This window comes from Lepeophtheirus salmonis, chromosome 5 (genome assembly GCF_016086655.4).
Source record: "Lepeophtheirus salmonis chromosome 5, UVic_Lsal_1.4, whole genome shotgun sequence".
In the NCBI taxonomy this organism is placed as follows: Eukaryota; Metazoa; Arthropoda; class Copepoda; order Siphonostomatoida; family Caligidae; genus Lepeophtheirus; species Lepeophtheirus salmonis.
In genome coordinates, this window is record NC_052135.2 from 27,666,022 (window position 1) to 27,686,223 (window position 20,202).

Consider the following 20,202-nt stretch of genomic DNA (forward strand, 5'->3'; position numbering starts at 1 on the left):
AAAAAAAGTTATTTACTTTTCCTGCTCAAAAATTAAGACTACCAAATTTGCCTCTTTAATTTACATTTGAAAATAATTGACGGTTTTCTTATAAAAGATATTCTTAAGTTAGATAAAAATACCCATTGTCTTTTTGAGAAAAATAAATAAATTTAACTCTACACCCCTAGTAGTAACATGCTTATATTTAAATTAAATAGATTATAATAGTTATTCATAAAATTTTGTGTGTGCTGACCTGTTTCCCCAAGATTCTAATTCAATTTATGTATTATGTCTATATAATGGAGCTCTTTTTCACGAGTAATTAGTCCATTCCTAACCTAATTAACAAATTTGAAGCAAATTTTGTGGTCTGTTTACATTATTTGACTCTGATTGGAAAAAGAAGATGAAGAAGTGAAAATGTAAATGCTAATATTAACTTTTTATTTATACTACTGCCTTACCCTAAAAAAATTCTACTAACTCATTGTTTTCCACAGATTCCCCCACATACAAAGATACGTCATTTAAATTGAAATTTAAGACTGAAGAAGGAAACATTTATTTTATTTGATGATGATACATTTATTTATTTCTTATCACTTAATTTTTTATATGTTATTTATATATATGGTTTCGAAACTATTAATATGTATATGAGAAGATTAATTAATCCAGTTTGTCAATTTCTGATGAAAATAAATTGCAATGGTGTAATACCTCCAAAATTAAAAATACCTAATATACACATCCCTTTCAAATTTAAAAGTAATCATGCTACATATAAATACAGCAATTTTCTTTAGTTTGATTTGTTAAATTTTAATATAAATTTAGAACATTCAGACAGTTTTATAATAACAAATGGTATCTTAAAATCATGTGAAATGTGAATCCTTGAGGACCAGAAGAAAGAACTTTGCATCCATAAATAAATGTGTTCAGAATTAATTAATATTATGGCATTATTGTACAATAGGAAAAGCTATCAAGTAATCTACATTTATGTTAGATCCTATCGCTTATACAAAATCATACGTAATAGATATGACGTATATATATATATATGTGATAGACGCATGACTCAATAAATTATTACTTATAAGACTAACATTAAGTGGTTTTTCTGTTTCTTATTTATGTTAGTCCATATCTGATGTAATTAACAAAAGATAAAGGACAACAAGGGGTGGGGGGGGGCTGACGTAAATAAGGATTATGGAGGAATTATAAATAATCATATACATTTATATAATTATAGTATGTATGAATATTTTAAATAGTTTTTTCTTCTTAAAAATCGTTAGCAGGTTTTGATTAAAAAATCCGAAATTTTTGTACTGATATATTTGTTTAGTTCAAGATTTTATTGTAAATGTATTAATTGTACCTTTACTCATGGTTAAAACTAGGGATGTGGACTCGGACTGGTGGACTCGCAGATTTACCATATTTTCCTGGGACTCGAGCTCGTCTAAATTTACCACGAGTCCCGATGCCTTCCTTCATTTTTTATTATTAATAAAAAAAAATATATATTATGATAAATTGATCAAAGTTTTTAAGTCTGGTGCCAATATTCCAATTTCATTTACGACTTATTAAAAGCATAGGTTTACTTTTAATCTTTTGTTTTCATGTTAATTAGCTGCTTAGCCCACTGTAAGTATATTATCACATCGGTGTTCTGAAATATTTTTGGTTATTAGCTGTAGAGTTTGTCCTTCAAGTTTGATTAAATTATTAATTTTATATAATTACTTTTATTTATATCGGTCAAATCCAATAAACCAATGAATTTTAAATTAGTTTTGGGATTTTCAACAGGTCTTCTTTGACATGGCTGGCAAAGTGAAATCCAAAGTTTACGAGCATTTCCTTGAATTTGGAAGAAAATTGTGGTGGCCAATTTTTGCATGGATTGTAAATGCTCAAACTGTTTGTGCATGGAGAATGTACAAAGAGAAAAAGATATATCGCTTTTGGAATTTCAAAGAATTACAGTAATTGGTATTCTAAAAAAATTTGGAGTTTCAAGGAAAAAAACATGTCCAAGATTACAGCGGAGTGGGTCTGCTACATTGACTGTTTGCAAAAAAGGAGGCCAGCATTGGACGTGCAAAGGAAATAAGCCGAATTCGAGATGTCGTCAGTATTCCTCCATAACAATATATATTTGTAAAATGTGCGATGTACCTTTACATCTAGAATGTATTGAACCTTTCCACACAAAATAAGTAAAGCTAGAAAAAATATAGAGAATACATAAATTAATATTTAAATATGTATATTTGTTAGTTATTCAGAAAGAGACTAAACTTTATATTATGTTGCATTTGGTTTATTATTAAAAAATACGTTATATTTTAAAAGTACAAAAACAAGATTTTATGGACGAGTGGCAGGAAATCCTACCATTAAAAAAAACCCGGGTAATTGATGTTTTTTAACAAAAATTTATTTACAAATATCTAAAAACAACTAATATAAATTTATTCTACCCAAAGTTTAGTCGTTTTTTCAAAAAAAAAAAAAAAATCCCGTACTTAATGGGTTAAGGGTGCGTAGATGGGATAGCTATCTCCCCTTGAAACCACGGAACCCCCAATTAAATGTGGCAACCCGTGTAACATATACTCCTAGTCTTCTTAACGGCTTCAATGAAGAGCAAGATTTATTTTTTTATTCATCCGAGTGTTCCACATTCCCCTCCTTATACTCTCCAGGGGATCATACTCTACGCAAAAATGAATTAGAGTCTTCGTTGTATCTCCACGCAGTCTGCATGATGCGTCTTCCAACATTTCCATGATCTTCAGATGCTTCCTTCAGGGAATATGTCCTGGAATGAAGCGAATTATAATTTTTATGGATAAATCAGCATATTCATTTCCTCTATATTCCAAATGACTTTTCATCCAAGCTATTGTCACCTTCCTTTCAAACTCCTCATTTCTTCTATCAGCATAACTTGTTGAGCCTTCATTATGACTATGGAACTAATAGGAGCTGAATTATCTAGAAATAATTTGATAGGCGTTTGAAAAAACTTTAACATATCATGGAGAACATGTAATATCTTTCAAATACCTCCAGTTCTGCTTGAAAAAAAGTGTTGTACTATTTTAAGTTACCAAAGCCTCCCATGATAGAAAGTATCGTCATATGTTATATCTACATCAACCATATCATCTATTTTTTAACCATCTGCATAAACGTTAAGAAATTTGGAACTAATTGTTTCTTCTTGTTTTTCTTGCCAAATTTTATTCTCAGTAATCTCTTTTGCTGTTTCAAAGATATTCAAAATTTATTTCAACTCTTTTTCAATTTCACCAATGCTTCTCCTTTGGATTTATTTGTAGGGATCCAGGTTACACCAATATACTTTTCTTTACTCCTACGGGTTCCTATTGCTCATCGTTTTATGCTTAGATGCATAGGTTCTACATTGAGCAAGATTTTCATAGCTCAAGTTGGTGTAGATATCATAACTACACTACAAAACAGTAAGCATACTAACCTGTTTATTTTTCTCAACCTCTCAATCTGAAACTCCTTAGTCATTATATGGTGTACCTATATTCCTGTCCTGTAAGTTAAAATCGATTCGGCACAGGTTTTACATATCCATTTAGCGTATAGTGGTCTTAAACCCCACTGAGACTCTATAATTTTACGAGCAGAGAAATAAAGCCCTTTTAGACTCTTTGATAATGTAATCCAAAAGCACTTTCCGATTCAATCTTCTGTCAATGACTAAATCCAGATACTTGTATTGACTTACTCATTCAGTTATTGTCCTGTTCATATGAATTATCGGTGTATTTGCTTTGTGAGACCAAGTAAATAACATTGTTTTCATTTTATTTCTACTAAACTTAAGACCAATCTTATCAACAGACCTGCTCATTTCCTTCAGTCATTTTTTTGTAATAGAACACATGAATTTAAATCTATTTCAGTAATTAGCACGGCTATATTACCCACAACCCCAATTGTCAATATTGGTCCAGGTTTATTTAGAATTATATGCTAAATGTGAAAGGGTATAAAATTCCATTTTGCGGACATCCTTTTGTAGGAGGAAATGAGACTTTAAATCCTTGTTGAGAACATTCAACCCTTCTATGTTTAAAAAAGTACTTGCCCCATTTGATTGTCAAGATCAATGTTAAACTTAACAAAAGCTTTTTCTATAGCTTTAACTTGAAGACTATCAAAAGCTCCTTCCATGTCAAATAAACACTATTAAAACATGTTTTTTTTTACGAAGTACGTCGCTTTTAGCCTTATCTACCACTTTTTCCATCACTGAGTCCATGGACTTTCTTTCGAAATTCATTTTGATTTATTATAGTAACATTCAATTTCAAAGACTCAATATGCCAATAAATGACTCGCTCAATTCCTTTTAATATGGTATTAGTTAGTGTGATTGGTCTATAGGTTTTGGAAGAATGTAGTCAATATTATCAGGCTTTGGTAAAAAAAAATTACCCGAGCATTTCTCAAGATTTTTGATACATACGAGAATTTAATTGATAATTTGTAGAACAAAACAATAATTTCTTAATACTCATTTGATACATTTTGGAAAACTACAGCTACAAGTCTATCGAGTCCTATTTTTTTACGCCTTTCAAACGATTTAATAACATCCCAAATCAGAGGAATAATTATATTATTTGTCCATGTTCGGTTCGTGTTTTGAAGCAATGCATGTGGACTTCTTTCTTCACAGGTTTCATCTAACCTATTTATAATTGAGTCACCAAAATGTCCTCTCATTCAATCATTTCGGCCATCCATTACCGAAATCTTTGTTACATAACTTTCCTATAATCGGTCCATCATGATCAATGCTTTCGTCTCTCTAGTTGTATTACCCACCTATATTCGGTTTTACATTTATAGTAGTATATTCTATCGTTATTCCACTGGGGTTTCCTTACTCTTCTTAGTTTCCTTTCTTAATCTTGTCAATTCTTCTGACAACCATGGTGTAACTCGCTTATATTTTTTTTACACAGTGGTGCCAATTCATTTAGAGTGAACTCGTAGCTAGAAGTTATATTTCCTCCACACGTATCTTATTTTCTAATCCAGGTGTAGCAACCTTCTTCAGTTGAAGTAGTTTCTTATTATACTTTTGCAATTTGATTGACCTTAGATTCCTGCATAATGTGGGTTCTGTTTCAATTTCAAGTCTAAACATCAAATATTTGTGGTCAGACATTGATTGTCTTTCATAAACACCCCCACAAAGAGAGATTGCGAAGCATGTAGTCGTTGACGAGGGTTACATCTGTAATTGAGCAGTATTTTCCTCCCACAAATGTAAATCTCTCCCTGGTGACATACGTCGGTATATTCAATTCAAGTGCTGCAAACATCTCCTCTATTTGTTCACCTTCCTTATTTGTAGTTTCAGCACCTCATACTGTGCTATTTTCACTAGTATCCATACCTATCAAAATGGTTGTGCGCTCTCCATTACACTTTTTATCACTTTTTCAAGCAATGGAAAGCTGTATTTCTATCATTATATCTACATAATATGATACCAGAACAATCCGCTGTTTCTTCAGCTTTAATGCTATATCTCCATTACAATAATCAAGTAAGCTCACTGCCACTAAAAATTTAAAAACCATAATGTTCAACCTTAAGCTCGTTCCTGTTGAACATTGATGTAAAAAAAAATCATAGCAGGGATGCCTATGGACAAAACGGCCATTTTTTTAGGTGACTCCTTAATAAGTGCCATTGGGATTTTATTTTCATCTATCATCTTAGACAGTTTGTAACCTGTTCCAAATTCCAAAAAAATTAATATTTGAATCTTTTTGTGATCATTTTACACATATATCTGTACAGAATTAAATCTGAAGCTAGGGGGTTTCCCAGTGGAAACATTATTACTATTAAATACCATTATTATACATAAAACGAAATATTACTCCATATTATTCGCGTTTTTAATCCGTTCCTTCTCTCCTCCGGGCGTGAAATTTTGTTGAAGGGAACTAACCTGCTCTTACCTATATTTATCTGAAAATCATCTGAATATAATCTACAGAAATAGTATACCATAGTCATAGGAAGTAAAATAGTATTTTTCACATTCTGTGTCATAGTTAAAATAGATTTTAACTTTAATTAGAAAGACCGCAACCCTAGCTCTTTTTCCCTTTGTGAGGTGTTTCTCTGCTATGAGGTGATAATCCTGTATCAGGAGAGGATCTCTTTGAAACAGACCCAGCTCTCGGTCGTAATGTCAACATATAATCACTTATATTATAATGTTTTTGGGATTATTTTGGTTTCCAAAAAATTTCTAATGCACCTTTCTTCTTTTCAGAAGCTTGATTCCACACACCCGGTTTTTTCAAATAAATCCTGACACCCCAATTCCCTTTTCATTGGATGTATCATATTTATGTTTAATATCCTCGTATTTATCCCGTAATAGGCCTTTGTCTGGAATTTTCAAAATTTCTTATGTGTTTTTTTTCATTTTTTTTTCCGTCTAATATTTTCCTTCCTCACAGTTTTCTCATTCATTTGAAAGTTACATTCTTCTTTGTTCCTCTTTTTTTCTCCAGCAATCACCTTGTCTGATTAATTCATTGGAGGCTAATTATTCATGGTTATTTTTTGAGTAATACTTTTTCTGTGGAAATTGTCTATAATCTTTTTATTCGATCGACGAACATGGGTAAATATGTTCAGATTATTGCGGGAAAAAAATCTGAACTTTTTGTCAAATTTTTCTGAGATATTAAATAAAAACCTTTGTTGGGAGGAACAGTAATTTTTTAATAGTATAATTAGTTTCTTAATGTTTGTGTTGTAGCTTAAACATGATCGACTTCAAAAATACCCTCATCGATGATCAATTTTAGATTATCAAAGGTTTGGTAGTAAAAAATGTTGCAATGTGACCCATATTATTAATTATGAATTGAGTTATAGTAGCCAAAATAGAGCTAATTTATTTTTATAATTATATAATAATAATTAATTTAATAATTTTAATAATCCAATAATTGTGAGAGTATAAGTGCACGAGTACAGAATTGAAGGTTAATTATAATAATGATCTATAATTAAAAAATTAATAGATACAAATCAAGATGTTTCTTTACTTTAATGTGTTTTAATATATTGAAAGTAATAGTTTAACAGCATTTACGCTTTAAAATTTTATTAAAGGTCAATTTTATTAATTTATAACTAAATCCTGATTTTTGAACTGTTGCAACTGTTTTTGGCTGGTGGGACAGTGTAACATTTAAGAAATTGCAGAAAAATTTAAGTTATCAAAAAAAAAAAAAAAAATACCGACTGGTAATCTTTAAATAAACTCAATTACTAATAGACAGATTTAGTAATGTTAAATTTTGGAGTGTGTAAGTTTAACCAGCTCCTAATAATTGAGCCAAAAGCAAAAAGTGTTATAACTATCCACTTAAAGATATAAAGTCAAGTCCAAAATCCTTCTCCTCTCCCAACTCAATGGCATTTTATTAATGAACGATCTAAATACGAGGACGCTGGGCGGAGTATTAGAGCCATCCTCAACCTTTCTCTTGCAAGTTTGTTTTTTTTTACTTTTTTTTATATTAGTCGTTAGTTCCTTTTTTTTTTCTCTTGCGTTAATGATGTCTATTACATATTTTGAAACAAACATCTTGACGGGAAAAACTGAGGTAATTTATATATATGTATTAGAGTTGAGTATATAAATAATCTCAAACATAGCAATTCTCTCAGTACTATAACAGATAACTCAAAGGAATTAACTCTCAGCTTAGTTATCGAAAGAGGTAATTTCATATTATTTCTACTTTTTTTGGTTGAATATACACTTATATGAAGTATCTTTTTTTTCACTTTATACAGAAAAAAATGACATTCAAAGTTAACCCTGAGCATATCAGCCTCGTTGGTTCTATTTTCTTAATACTGATTTTGGCTCAGGTAATTATTACATCATTTTATATTTATTTTTATAAACTGTTAATAATATTTTATAGAGCATTCGGGAATATAACAAATTTATTTCTTTTAAACACAAGTTATAAATTAATTATTTTTTTATTTGTACATTAAATATATGATATTATAAATTTTTTCTCAATAAAGCTTTGTTTTTGAGTTAGAACAAATTTTTCGAACGATACCTATATTTATATCAATGGTTGGTTTTTCTAAAAAGGATACACATATACACGTATTTATTTTGCTTTTTTTAAATATATTTAGTTATTTTATTTCTATAGCTAAATAATTTATTTTTTCAAACATTTCAAAACACAGTCTTTAGTTAATTTTGCAGCTACGTCTTTCTCATAGGTAACTTGTTAAATAAACACTTAGTGTGTTGTTGGAGCAAACTCTAAATAAATTATTTTTAGAAAAAACCTTTTTTGAAAAGTAAAAAAAAGTTTAAAAAAAACGACAATGGTAACTATCAATATTTTGAGTTTGTATGATGTCATCAAAAATAAGAAATTTAGAATCAATATCACATTAATTCACCCCTTTTAATGTAATGTATGTAAGTATTTACACTAATATCCCATAGAAAATATTTATGTTATAGTTTAGTAATAAATTATACAGATGATGTGAGAATGTTGATAATTAGTTCAAAATATATTCTGAATATAATTTTATTCACTTTATTATCGATTCCTAGGTAAATGCAGGGATATTAAAGATTCAAGAAGAGCCTATCTATAGAGAAACCCCAAACAACGAAGTTGCAACTAATAATTTAATTATTACTTGTCTCCTGGGAGGAAATTCATGTCCAAATTGGATCAAATACCTCGTCAATCTTGCATCATACAATGTTGTTGAAGAAAAAATGACTCCAGGCTCAGAAAGCTACAGCAATGATGTTATCAAAAGGATTGGAAGAAGCAATTCAGCTTTACATAAAAGGTTCTCCTCTGGAGTTCGATGTAAGTTCCTATCAAATACAGATTGCCTAAATTCCTACTCATTTTTTATGTTTTCAATTCTTCTAGTGACCAAGCGTACAATATAAGAATAATGATCCTCAAAAAATTTCAATGGATCATGGGCGAAGTCATTTATATCATAATCTCTCATATCAATAGTGTAATATATTTTCAAAAAGAAAAACGGATCTATTACATCCATGTAATGTTTTAATATCACCATGAAATATGTTTATGTTGAACTTAATTAATTAAAAAAAAAGTAATAAAATAATATACTTTGAATGGGGATTTTTGTTGATTTTTTTTAAATTTCAAAGTTTATGTGCATGGGTGAAATTTGGTAATTTCACCTTGATTTCGAAATGATTCTTTATATTATGATCTAAATTTTGGGATGTTTAGTAACAAGTGAAGAAGACTCTCTAATTTAAATTCGCTTATGATGTACAAATAAATACCTATTTATGAAATATGTATATTGTTAATTAATATTAATTATTCTTACGCAAATAAAGTTGAGTAAATGAAGTCAATAGACTGCTTTGATATTTATATATATTTGGCCAAAAAATTATGTTTGATATAAATAGGTACCGACATTACTTAGGCCACTTAGAACACTATTTTATGTTTTTGTCAACCTGACTGCCCCTGATGGGTCTGGCCTCCAAACCCCCCTGAAAATAGCCTCTGGAGGGTTTTTAACCATAAGGTACATGTACAAAACTTGGACCAATGATCTTGATTGAATTCTATTTATTTTGGGTTTTTTCTTTAACACATGTTAACGAATATGATAATAATAAAGAGGAAAGTGAAATCAGTGAAGAGAAGATTTTAATGCCACACTATCCATGGCAAATGTCTTTGTACTTTTTATTTAAATATGTATCCATAAAGTTTATAATACAATATGTAACTGAAAATATGATGAAATGGAATTGTTATAATGTCTGATAAGGCAATATCAACAAATTCTTGGAATTTAATGGGGGGGAGGGGGTACTTTTTGGGAGTTTTACATAATTTTACTGGTTAATTGATGGTTAACAATATTGTTTTTTTTATAATGTCCATAAAAATCACTATTCATTGCTGCAATTTTTGTCCATTTACCATATGGTTAAAAAAAACTGTCCAGAGGTTTTTTTCAGTTGAGTCTGGAGGCCAGACCCAGCAAGGCGGTCAGGCTGACAAAAAAAAAATAAGTTCACTACTGGGCATTGTCTCCTGCGCGGACACTATCACCTTATGCACCATGAAGTTAGCCTCCTATGTCGTGTGTGTGGTTTAAGAGATAAAGAACCACTTTATCTGGTTTATGAGTATCCTAAATTGATTATTGAGCGGACACAGCTTTTAGACAATATTCGAGATTTTCAAGGACATTCTGTCTCCAGCCTCTCCAGTTCCTTAATGAATTCTAATATCGGGCGCTGGCTGAACAATGTACCATCCCTAGAACACCTTCAGGACAGACTGCAGTAGGATACCTAATCCGGCAAACTATTGAGGGCACCACAAGTTAAAGTTATTTTTACATGTGCCCGTACTGATTGTATGTTTTTATATTATGTGTAGTTTTAATTAATTAAACTGTTAGGAATTAGACATCAGGCTTCTAGTTGTAAAGTTGATTAATGATATTTTTCTAAAATATAAACTAATTATATATGTAAGGGTGATAATTTTGGTAAGAATAGAAAAGCGTGCGAGGTGAAAAGAAGAATTACTTATGGCATCATTGATTAAATAATATACATCTTCTTCTATCAATCATGAACGTAATCATTCCCGCCTTTATTATTCAATATTAATATAATAATATTAGATGGGGATAGTCGATAGAGAACTGAATAAAATGCAAAAAAAATAACGTCGCCTTCTGTCTGGATTTCTGAAAATGGAGGCCTAGGAATTTGGAAAATACTTACCGGATGAGAAACAGATGGTTTGTCGGATTTGTCGATATAAATGTGCCTTTAGTTCCCTGTCTAGAATTACACGCCACTCATTATGCTCATCTCATAACAAAAGTATGGATATTCATCTATAGAATCAATTTAACGATGAATACATCAAGTCAGACTTTAACTTTGATCTCACAACGATGCTTATTGCATGTAATATAACCTTATCCATTGCTAATTATCTACGTTCAAAAAATTTATGGAGAAATACAAGGGTAAACATATCCCTTCCCGAGGAACCATCATTAAATTAATGGAGGATGTTGGTACTGATGTCATTTATAGAAATACATATAAAAATGTTTTGAGTCATCCACACCAAATGATGATCAAGTTATCAGTAAAAAGTATTTACGAATATCGAAATGGAACTCTGAATTTTGTACTATCTCACAGTAATTATTCCATTTTTTTTTAAATGTAACCATAAAATATGATTCTATTTTAGCTAAACATATCAAGAATTATGATACAAAACACAGTAAAGGGCAAAAACAACTGCTTAAATGGTCACAACAACGGGGGTAGTAACTTTGGATGGTTTGCAACTAGTTTGTCTGAGACTACTTACTTCGCTTTAAGACTTGGGTATGATAATTAGGTTTTCCAATATTACATAGTCAATAAATATTACTTTTTTATCACTTAATGGTTGATGGGCTCCAAGAAGTGGTGTTCAGAAAATTCATAAAAGACAAAACAACTGTTTAAATGGTCACAACAACGAGAGTAGTTACATTGGGTGTTGCATTATAATTAACAATTGTGTATATCCTTCATGATAATAGTATGTTGTTATATAAGCATACCTAAATAACGGGGGAAAATCTTTTTTGATGCTCTTAATAGGGAGTAAATATCGCCGGACATTACTACATAATTAGCTTTTGCTCTAAATCTTTACGATGAATTTATTTCTAACATTTTTTTTATTAATATATTTATTGTCTAATTTTATGATTTTGACATTTACTTTATTATTAATAATTAGTTAGATCTCATCGGTAGAGATATATCTATCCTGTGCACAATTGTATATAGCAACTTCCACATGAAGAAGACGGGTGATTATCTTTTTGATTAAACTCCCACGTCTCGCTTGTGTATTGCAACCTAAAGTTATGACATATTTAACTGAATTCCGATGTTAGAACAAGGAAAAATTATCCGGATCAATCTATTATTTCAATATTCTGTATTTATAATTTATTATTATTAATAGTTATATGATTTTAATTGTTTAATTTTGTATATTTAACTTAAATGTTTAATGGTTTATTTTTTAGTATGTAGATAATATTTAATTAAAGCCTTCTTTTTTAAACTTTGAGCTTCAAATATATTTCAAATACTCTACTTTGTCGTTTCATTAGCTATTATTCTGAGAATAAGGTTCATAATGAATTACAATTTCATGGAGTGTGACGTTTTCAAATCTACTGTAACGGATAAAAAACGTCGAAGTCAATTATACGTAGTATATCTTCATTAAACATTTTGCTAATAAATACATTAGTTATACCCTCAAAAATCATAATAAAGCAGGCAGATGATAATCACATCAGTATTTTAAACAATGATACCATATGTCTTTTTTCCCCCCTCCTCCTCGCACGCGTTTTTCTCTACAATATTATCAACTATATATATATATGATACGTAAGGTAGATAATTTTGGTAAGGATACAAAAGCGTGCGAGGAGAAGGGAAGAAATACTTACGGTATCATTGATTAAAATAATAAACATCTTCCTCTATCAAGAACGTTATCAATTCATGCCTTTATTATTCAATATTAATATAATATTAGATACGGTTAGTTGATAGAGCACTGAATAAAATGCCTAAAATAACGTCACCTTCTGTCTGGTTTTCAGGAAATGGAGGCCCAGGAATTTGAAAATACTTACGAGACGAGAAACAGATGGGTTGTTGTATTTGTCGATATATAAAATATATTTTTGAACACTGGGCTAAGAGTATACTGGTACCTAATCTCTTGGAATTTTAATTTTCTATTTATTAATCCTTATTAGTCCACTAAAACTAATCCATAAAAACCATTCTTAGAAAGTTTGTAAAGGAAATATTAATACATGTTTGGTTTATTCTAAGCGAATAGTATTAGCATATTTTAAAAATAATAACTAAGAATTTTAGGACAATAAAATTAATATTCAATTAATCCGAACAAAATTGTGGTTTATGAACAGTGAATGGATAATAACGATAATTAATTAATAGAATAGGTAAACATCTAGCATTTTGTGCATAATGCATAATTTAACAGCTTCCAGGTCTCCGCTTGTTCAAAGAAGACGATATCGAGATTGTAATCAACAAAGTGTGACTATTTTAAATGATTATGAGAATCGTGAAAAGTTAATAGAAAATAGACATACAAAAAAAATCGACTTACTTTATTTTTTCGTCTTTTTATTTGAAATTGGTTTATTAATAAAGGTAATCCTAATTTCCTTCTTGCTCATCAATTTAATGCCCAAAGCTTTCATTCGAATTCCAAGATGCATCTTTGTATAATTTTTCAGAACTTCTATGGGATATTTGATTCCAAACTTGAGTTTTAGAGTTTGATTTAGTGTTTTTTTTATCTTCTTTAAACTAAAGCTTTTGTAATTTTGCATTGCGATTTCTCATGAAGCACATATTGAATCAAAGAGGCTTAAATTATCATTTTCAAAAATTTTCATCTCTATGTACGAATTCTGAATCAATTGAGCATGATGTTGACCAAGAAATACAATCGGAATCGATACAATCTTTTGTAAGATTTTTTCTATCATAATGAAAACGTTTTTTTTTGTGGGCTGAGGATTTTTTTGACTTGAGCTGGAGTTAGACTCAATTTAAGAATATATCGGTGGGAACCTTTTTTGTATTTTTTAGATAGCAAACGTTAAACCTCTTTCTTCAGATTTGAAGTGTCCACTTTTTCAATTTTTGCTCTTCTTACAGCGTGCAATTTTTTTTCAGGGCTAGTCTGTCTTCGTTATCGGAAAACCTTTCACATTCAACAGCAATACTGACATTAGAGACTTGAACTTGATGCATTTCTACAACTTGAGGGATCATTTCACTCAAATCTAGATACTCCAATACCAATAAAAGTTGAATATTTTCTATATTCTATATATTATATATTGAATAGTTGGATCTCCCTTTTCCAAGATCTTTCTGTTTGCTCAGAAGGTATAGTTAAGTTTAAATGCTCGATGTGTATACATTTGGAGATGGAACAGATAATTTCTAGGGCTACTTTCGTGATAGTTATACAAGTTAACTCATTACATAGATTTATATCATAACAGTCTTGGTTGAGATGTTTCTGGATTGAACTTTTCTTTTCTTTTGCAGGCCTTCACCCAATTTTCGAGCAATTGAAGAATTGTGGTATGTTATATCAGCTGGCTATGGACAAGAGGCTACGGCACACGGCGCACTACTATGACATTGGTTTTTTACTGTAGTGATTCTGGTGGTTGTTGAAATTCGATTTCGTTTAAAAAAATAATTATAATAATTTACAGTGGAAAGTAATATATCAAGTCTTATGAATTAATCTAAATCCCTGTCTGCCAAGTTTTCTTTTCAATAATATTTGAAAGAACATTTATTTGGTATTAATTAACCAATTATTTTCTCGCCGAAAATGGAATTTCACACAAAAGGGAAATTGTAGGAGCAGATGGCGGCACATATGTATGAGAACCTCGATGCAGACAAGACTTTAGAAACAGTAGAGAGAGTAAAGGAGTTCACAAAAGTAGATAAAGAAGACACTGCAGATTTGGGTACTTGTGAATATACTGATGACTTTCCCATGTTAGAGGCCAAATTTGGGTTTGGATTTTGCTGAGTGAAAGGGGTATATAAATTCTCAACTCTAATTGTTTATATTGTTTTCATTTCTGAGTGACTAGTATATTTGTGACGTCACTCAGTTCAGCATCCCAGAATCTATGCAACGCACCTTCCGCTTCCACCACTTTGACCGTTACTCTCAAACAGACTATTTACAGAAACTAAGGGACGCAAATCAAGGATGACATGAGATATATTTACAATATTCAATTAAATTAATTTACAATTGCAGGGAAATGATGCAAACCTTTTCAAGCTTCCGTGAATTAAATAAAGAAACAAGATAACAGATGATTATCTTCAAGTGTATGGTACTCACCTGGAAGAGCTACATAGAGATATATCTGTGCTTGGTTGAATTGGTTGAGATGTTTTTGGATGGAACTTTTCTTTTCTTTTGCAGGCCTTCACCCAATTTTGGAGCCAAGCAGTATCCTTTGAAGTATTGTGGTATGTTGTATCAGCTGGCTATGGACAAGATGCCTCTTTCTTCAAATTTGAAGTCTCCACTTTTACAATATTTACTTTTCTTGCAGTATGCAATTTTTTCTTTCAGGGCTAGTCTGTCTTCTTTCACGGAAAACATTTCATATTTAACAGCAATACTGACATTAGAGACTTGAACTTGATGAATTTCTACATCAGGGATCATTTCACTCAAATCTAGATGCTCCAATGCCAATTAAGGTTGAATAGTTTTCCAAGATATTTCTGTTCCCTCAGAAGGTATATGTAGTTGAGCTTAAAATACTAGACGTGTATAAATTAGCAGATGGAACATATCATGTCTTGAGCAACTTTCGTGATGCTAGTGCTAGTAACTCATTATAGCAATCTTTTTCATAACAGTCTTGGCTAAAATTGTTGCTACAGACAAGGACACTACACACCTATCACTTATATGACGTCGTTTCTTTGACTTTAGTGATTCTGGTGGTTGTTAAAATTCGATTTCCTGGGAAAAAATAATACAAATAATGTACACTGAAAAGTAATATATCAAGTCTTATGAATTAATCTAAATCCCTGTCTGTCAATTTTTTCTAATCGAAACTATTTGAAATACCATTTTTTTGGTATTAATTAACTAAAGAATAACTACATTGTTTGCTTGCCAAATATGGGGTTTCACACGAAAAGGAAATTGTAGGAGCAGATGACGTCACGTATTAACAACATCAATACAAACAAGACTGTAGAAGCAACAGAGAGTGAAGGCCCTAAAGTGGATATAAAAGACTATGCAGATACGGTGCTGATTAATACCATAATGGCTTATCCATGTTAAAGGCCAATTTTAGGTTTAGATTTGCTGAGTGAAAGGTTTCTATAAATTATCAACTAACGTTGTTATATTGTTGTTTACATTTCTGAATTACTAGTATATTTGTGACGTCACTTAGTTCAGCAAATCAAAATGCAGAATCTAAGTAAATCACCTTCCCATTCCACCACCTTGGTGTTTAAGCATTCTCTGACTACCAAAATAGAACATGATTTTATTTTCCATTCCTTCCTTTTTCCTGATTACATTATATAAGCTGGAATGGGCCCTCAGAAGAGTGCAAAGCTATGGTCATTTTTCCTAACTGAAATATCATTTTTTCTCTATGCTCTTTAGTCAAAAATATGCGATGTTGAATTGAATGTCTACTACATTCCTACTTTAATATGCATAATGTTTATGTATTGTGTACAACAGGGGTTCCCAAAGTGGGGGTCGCGACCCCCGGGGGTTGCGAGACACAGATGCGGGGTCGCGAAATGCATTCCAAAAAACAAATACAATTTATTTTTTTTGTATAACATATACATATGAGTTGATATTAGAGTTAAACCATGCAATTGTAGCCGAGCGTTTAGTTGTTGTATTGAATAAGGCCTCAGCCTAAAGAAGACACAGGAGACATAGCAGCCGTTTAGTACAGCACATCCTTCCGGTAAAACCCCTCTTCAAAATAAGAGTCACTAAATAAAATAGCTTACACATTTCCCATCAGTTTTTTTCTTTTTCTCCCCTTTTTTTCCTCCACAAAAAGAACATTTCCTTTTTTTATCTTATGACACAGGTCAGCGACAGTTACATTTACAGCAGCACCAGTCACACAGTAGCTGGCCAAAACTCTTTTGGAAAGCAGCTGAAAATTATTGACAGTCACAATGAAACGTTGGTTAATACCAACCAAATCGAGGAGGCCACAGGAACAGGACAGGCTAGCGGAGAAGGAGAGGCTACCTGAGCTTGAGAAGCTAGCGGAGAAGGAGAGGCCAGCGGAGGTAGAGATGCAAGCGGAGCAGGAGAGGTCAGCGGAGGTAGAGAGCAGACAAGCATCCCCGTCCTCAAGTGCGTCGATCTTCGGCAGAGGTGGAGACCTCCGTGGCAATATACATCACCAGTCTGAGCAGCACACCAAGGATCGAAAATATCGAGAGGAATTTATCCAGTATGGATTTACATGTGTCATTATCAACGAACGACAACATCCCCAATGTGTGATATGCACTGAGGTACTTGCACATGAGAGCCTCAAGCCGGCAAAAATGCTCCGACACTTGAAAACCAAGCATCCCTCACTCGCTGCTAAACCATCCGATTTTTTCCGCAGAAAGGAGCTAGAGGTAAGAGACCAAAAGCAAGTCCTTACCAGCCAAACAAGAATCCCAGCCAAAGCTCAAAGGGCCTCATATGAGGTGGCATATTTAATTGCACAGGCTAAAAACCCACACACAATTGGCGAAACCTTAATTAAACCTGCTGCTATAGCTATGAGTCGGGCCATGCATGGGGATAAATTAGCCCGTGAGCTGGAATCGGTGCCGCTGTCAAACGGGACTATTGCCCGGCGCATCACAGACATGGCCCAGGACATAATGTGCCTCTCTGTGTAACGAACTGGGATCAGAGTATGAGGGCCTGCTGTTCCATACCGAAGTCCGATGGCTCTCGCGGGGAAATGTGCTCAGCTGCCTGTATAAACTGCGGGACGAGGTGCGCCTTTTTCTGATGGAGCATGGATCCCAGCTCGCCGACCACCTCAATGACCCTGCATGGATAACAAGGCTGGCGTATTTGTCTTGCATATTTGAAAAATTAAATGGACTTAATCTGGCACTGCAAGGTGAAAACACTAACATCTTGTCAATGAATGACAAAATCTGCGCATTCAAGAGGAAACTCGAGCGCTGGTCAGGGCAAGTGAGAATGGGGAGTCTCGATATGTTTTCTGAGCTGGACGAATTCATCGAGGAAAATGCACTGAGTGTCAAAACTGTGCAGAAGTTCATCACAGCGCACCTTCAGTCTCTCCTGGAACACTTCAACAAGTATTTTCCGGAGGAAACTGCTCCAGAGAAATATGACTGGATAAGATCACCATTCACCGTTACGAGGGCTTATCATCTCACATCCGACCTGGAGGACGCATTGGTTGAACTGTCAAGTGACAGAACCTTACAGGCAGCATTTAACACCAAGACGCTGGCGGAGTTTTGGATTTCGGTCGAGAGGGAATACCCACAGCTATCCAAGGCCGCTATGCATCTCCTGATTTCATTTGGCTCTACTTACTTGTGCGAAAAAACGTTCTCAGCACTGACCTACATAAAAAATAAATACAGATCGCGGCTAAACGTGGAGGAGGATCTACGAGTGGCCGTCTCTAAAATAAAGCCCAGAATGGACTTGCTCTGCTCCAAGAATATTGCCCACCCATCTCATTAGGTGTGTTTAAGAAATGTAAATAATAGGCTAAAATAAGTATCCCTAATAAGTAAAGTTTTTGCACATGCAGCAATAAGGTGTCTGTTGCACGTTATAAGCGCACAGATCCTGTGTTTTTCTCAGACAAGACTTACCTGGGCACTTGTTTATAATTGTATGTTCACTCAGCCCTGCTGTTTAAAGTTTCCTGTATTCTGGTTGTATTTTATTTCTCAAATTACTATAAAATAATTTCATCTCTGTAAGGCTGTTGTTATTTTGTGTTGTATTAATGCCCGTTTTGCATAGGCCAGGGGTAAGCAACCTTTACTATCGAAAGAGCCGTTTTGCCCCCTCTTCCCCCAAATCAAATTTGTCTGGAGCCGCAAATCATATTTGATAACACAGCTTATAAAGTTTTATATATAGTTATACTATATATATTAAAACTATAGTTTGTTGCAATTATTAAAGTATAGAACGACAACTGTTGAATTTTTTTAGCTATTTTTACCTGTGACAACAAAGGAAAATACCAAACTCGTCTGAAGAGGAGAAAAAATACACCTGCAAGTATAGGCCTATTTTGAAATAAATTGCTACCCATATATGTGTGTATATGTATGAAATGTATAAAATAAGAAGCACTCTATTTTGAAATAAATAATATTATATAGCTGCAGCCTAATAGCTTAAAAAGATATATTTTAGTTGACGAAATATTAAAACTAAACGTGAGAGCAGGTCGGACTGGAGGCGGACACAGAAACTCGGTACAAACCACCAGTAGCTTCTGCTCTGTTCAAGAAGCTGCGGCGCTGATCTCTGAGCAGCTGTGACCAGAGAGACTCTGTGTTTTCACTGTTTCAACTGTTAAGAAGCAGTCAGTCACTGATCGGCTGCTTCACGTGAACGAGCTCTGATCTCACTGTGTGCGTCTCTCTGGTCGAGTGAGCGGGGCCCCGTGGCCTGTGTGTGCGCGCGCTGTCTTGGAGAACAGACACGCACAAGCACGCACGCACGCATAGTGCATGTGCGCGTGGCTGTGCGCAACATTATAATCCACCTCCAGTGTTGTTGGGGGTCGCCAGTCTCTGGCACCGTTATTTTGGGGGTCGCAGGCTGAAAAGTTTGGGAACCCCTGGTGTACAACAAAGTACAAGAAATCCATCATTAGTTTCTAACACTATGAATTTTATTCCAAACTTACTTATAATAATAATTTGCAATTTGATGACAATATCCCTTTTTTGTAGTGATGATGTCAGCATTCTGAGTCAGCACTATTTCTTGGTTCAAGAAATAATTTCAGCTCTGTACCTAAAGTATTTCCAAAGTTATTGTTGAGTATGTAATTTTGACGCTTTGTGCTACCTTTACCTCTCATAATTTAATGTCACTTTAATAGAAGATATATAATCTTCCTATCAGGCTAGATGAAAATCAATCTGGAATTTTGCCTTAATTCTGATTACCAAAAGACAAACAACCGGAGGCAAAATCATAAGTTCAATTCAATTTTGTTGGCGGAGGTAAATATCCAAATTTATATGGATTTTCTCCGATACAGATACTGGATATTTTACCCAATATTACTAAATACTATAATAAATAGATTTACCGATTTCGATTCAATATTTTAACCTACGTTTAGTATCTGTATATCTTCAAGTCTCCTCAACACATA

At 32.7% G+C, this 20,202-nt stretch overlaps 2 protein-coding genes across 3 annotated transcripts; both read left to right on the plus strand.

The window, feature by feature from the left end:
* Window positions 1-7,679: 7,679 nt before the first annotated feature.
* LOC121118140 (uncharacterized) lies at window positions 7,680-9,488 on the plus strand. Of its 2 annotated transcripts, none has more exons than XM_040712684.2 (4): window positions 7,680-7,817; window positions 7,894-7,971; window positions 8,693-8,960; window positions 9,027-9,488. In XM_040712684.2, exons 2-4 carry the CDS (start codon window positions 7,900-7,902, stop codon window positions 9,044-9,046), a joined length of 360 nt encoding a protein of 119 aa, XP_040568618.1. In that variant the 5' UTR covers window positions 7,680-7,817; window positions 7,894-7,899; the 3' UTR covers window positions 9,047-9,488. The 2 variants fall into 2 exon arrangements, with proteins under 2 accessions (XP_040568618.1, XP_071745065.1); XM_071888964.1 differs by having other exon boundaries at window positions 7,750-7,817; window positions 7,870-7,971.
* Window positions 9,489-18,017: 8,529 nt separating this feature from the next.
* Window positions 18,018-18,536, plus strand: LOC139905271 (protein FAM200A-like). Its single transcript, XM_071888091.1, has one exon. The coding sequence runs from the start codon at window positions 18,018-18,020 to the stop codon at window positions 18,534-18,536; it is 519 nt and encodes a 172-aa protein (XP_071744192.1).
* The last annotated feature ends 1,666 nt before the right edge of the window (window positions 18,537-20,202 follow it).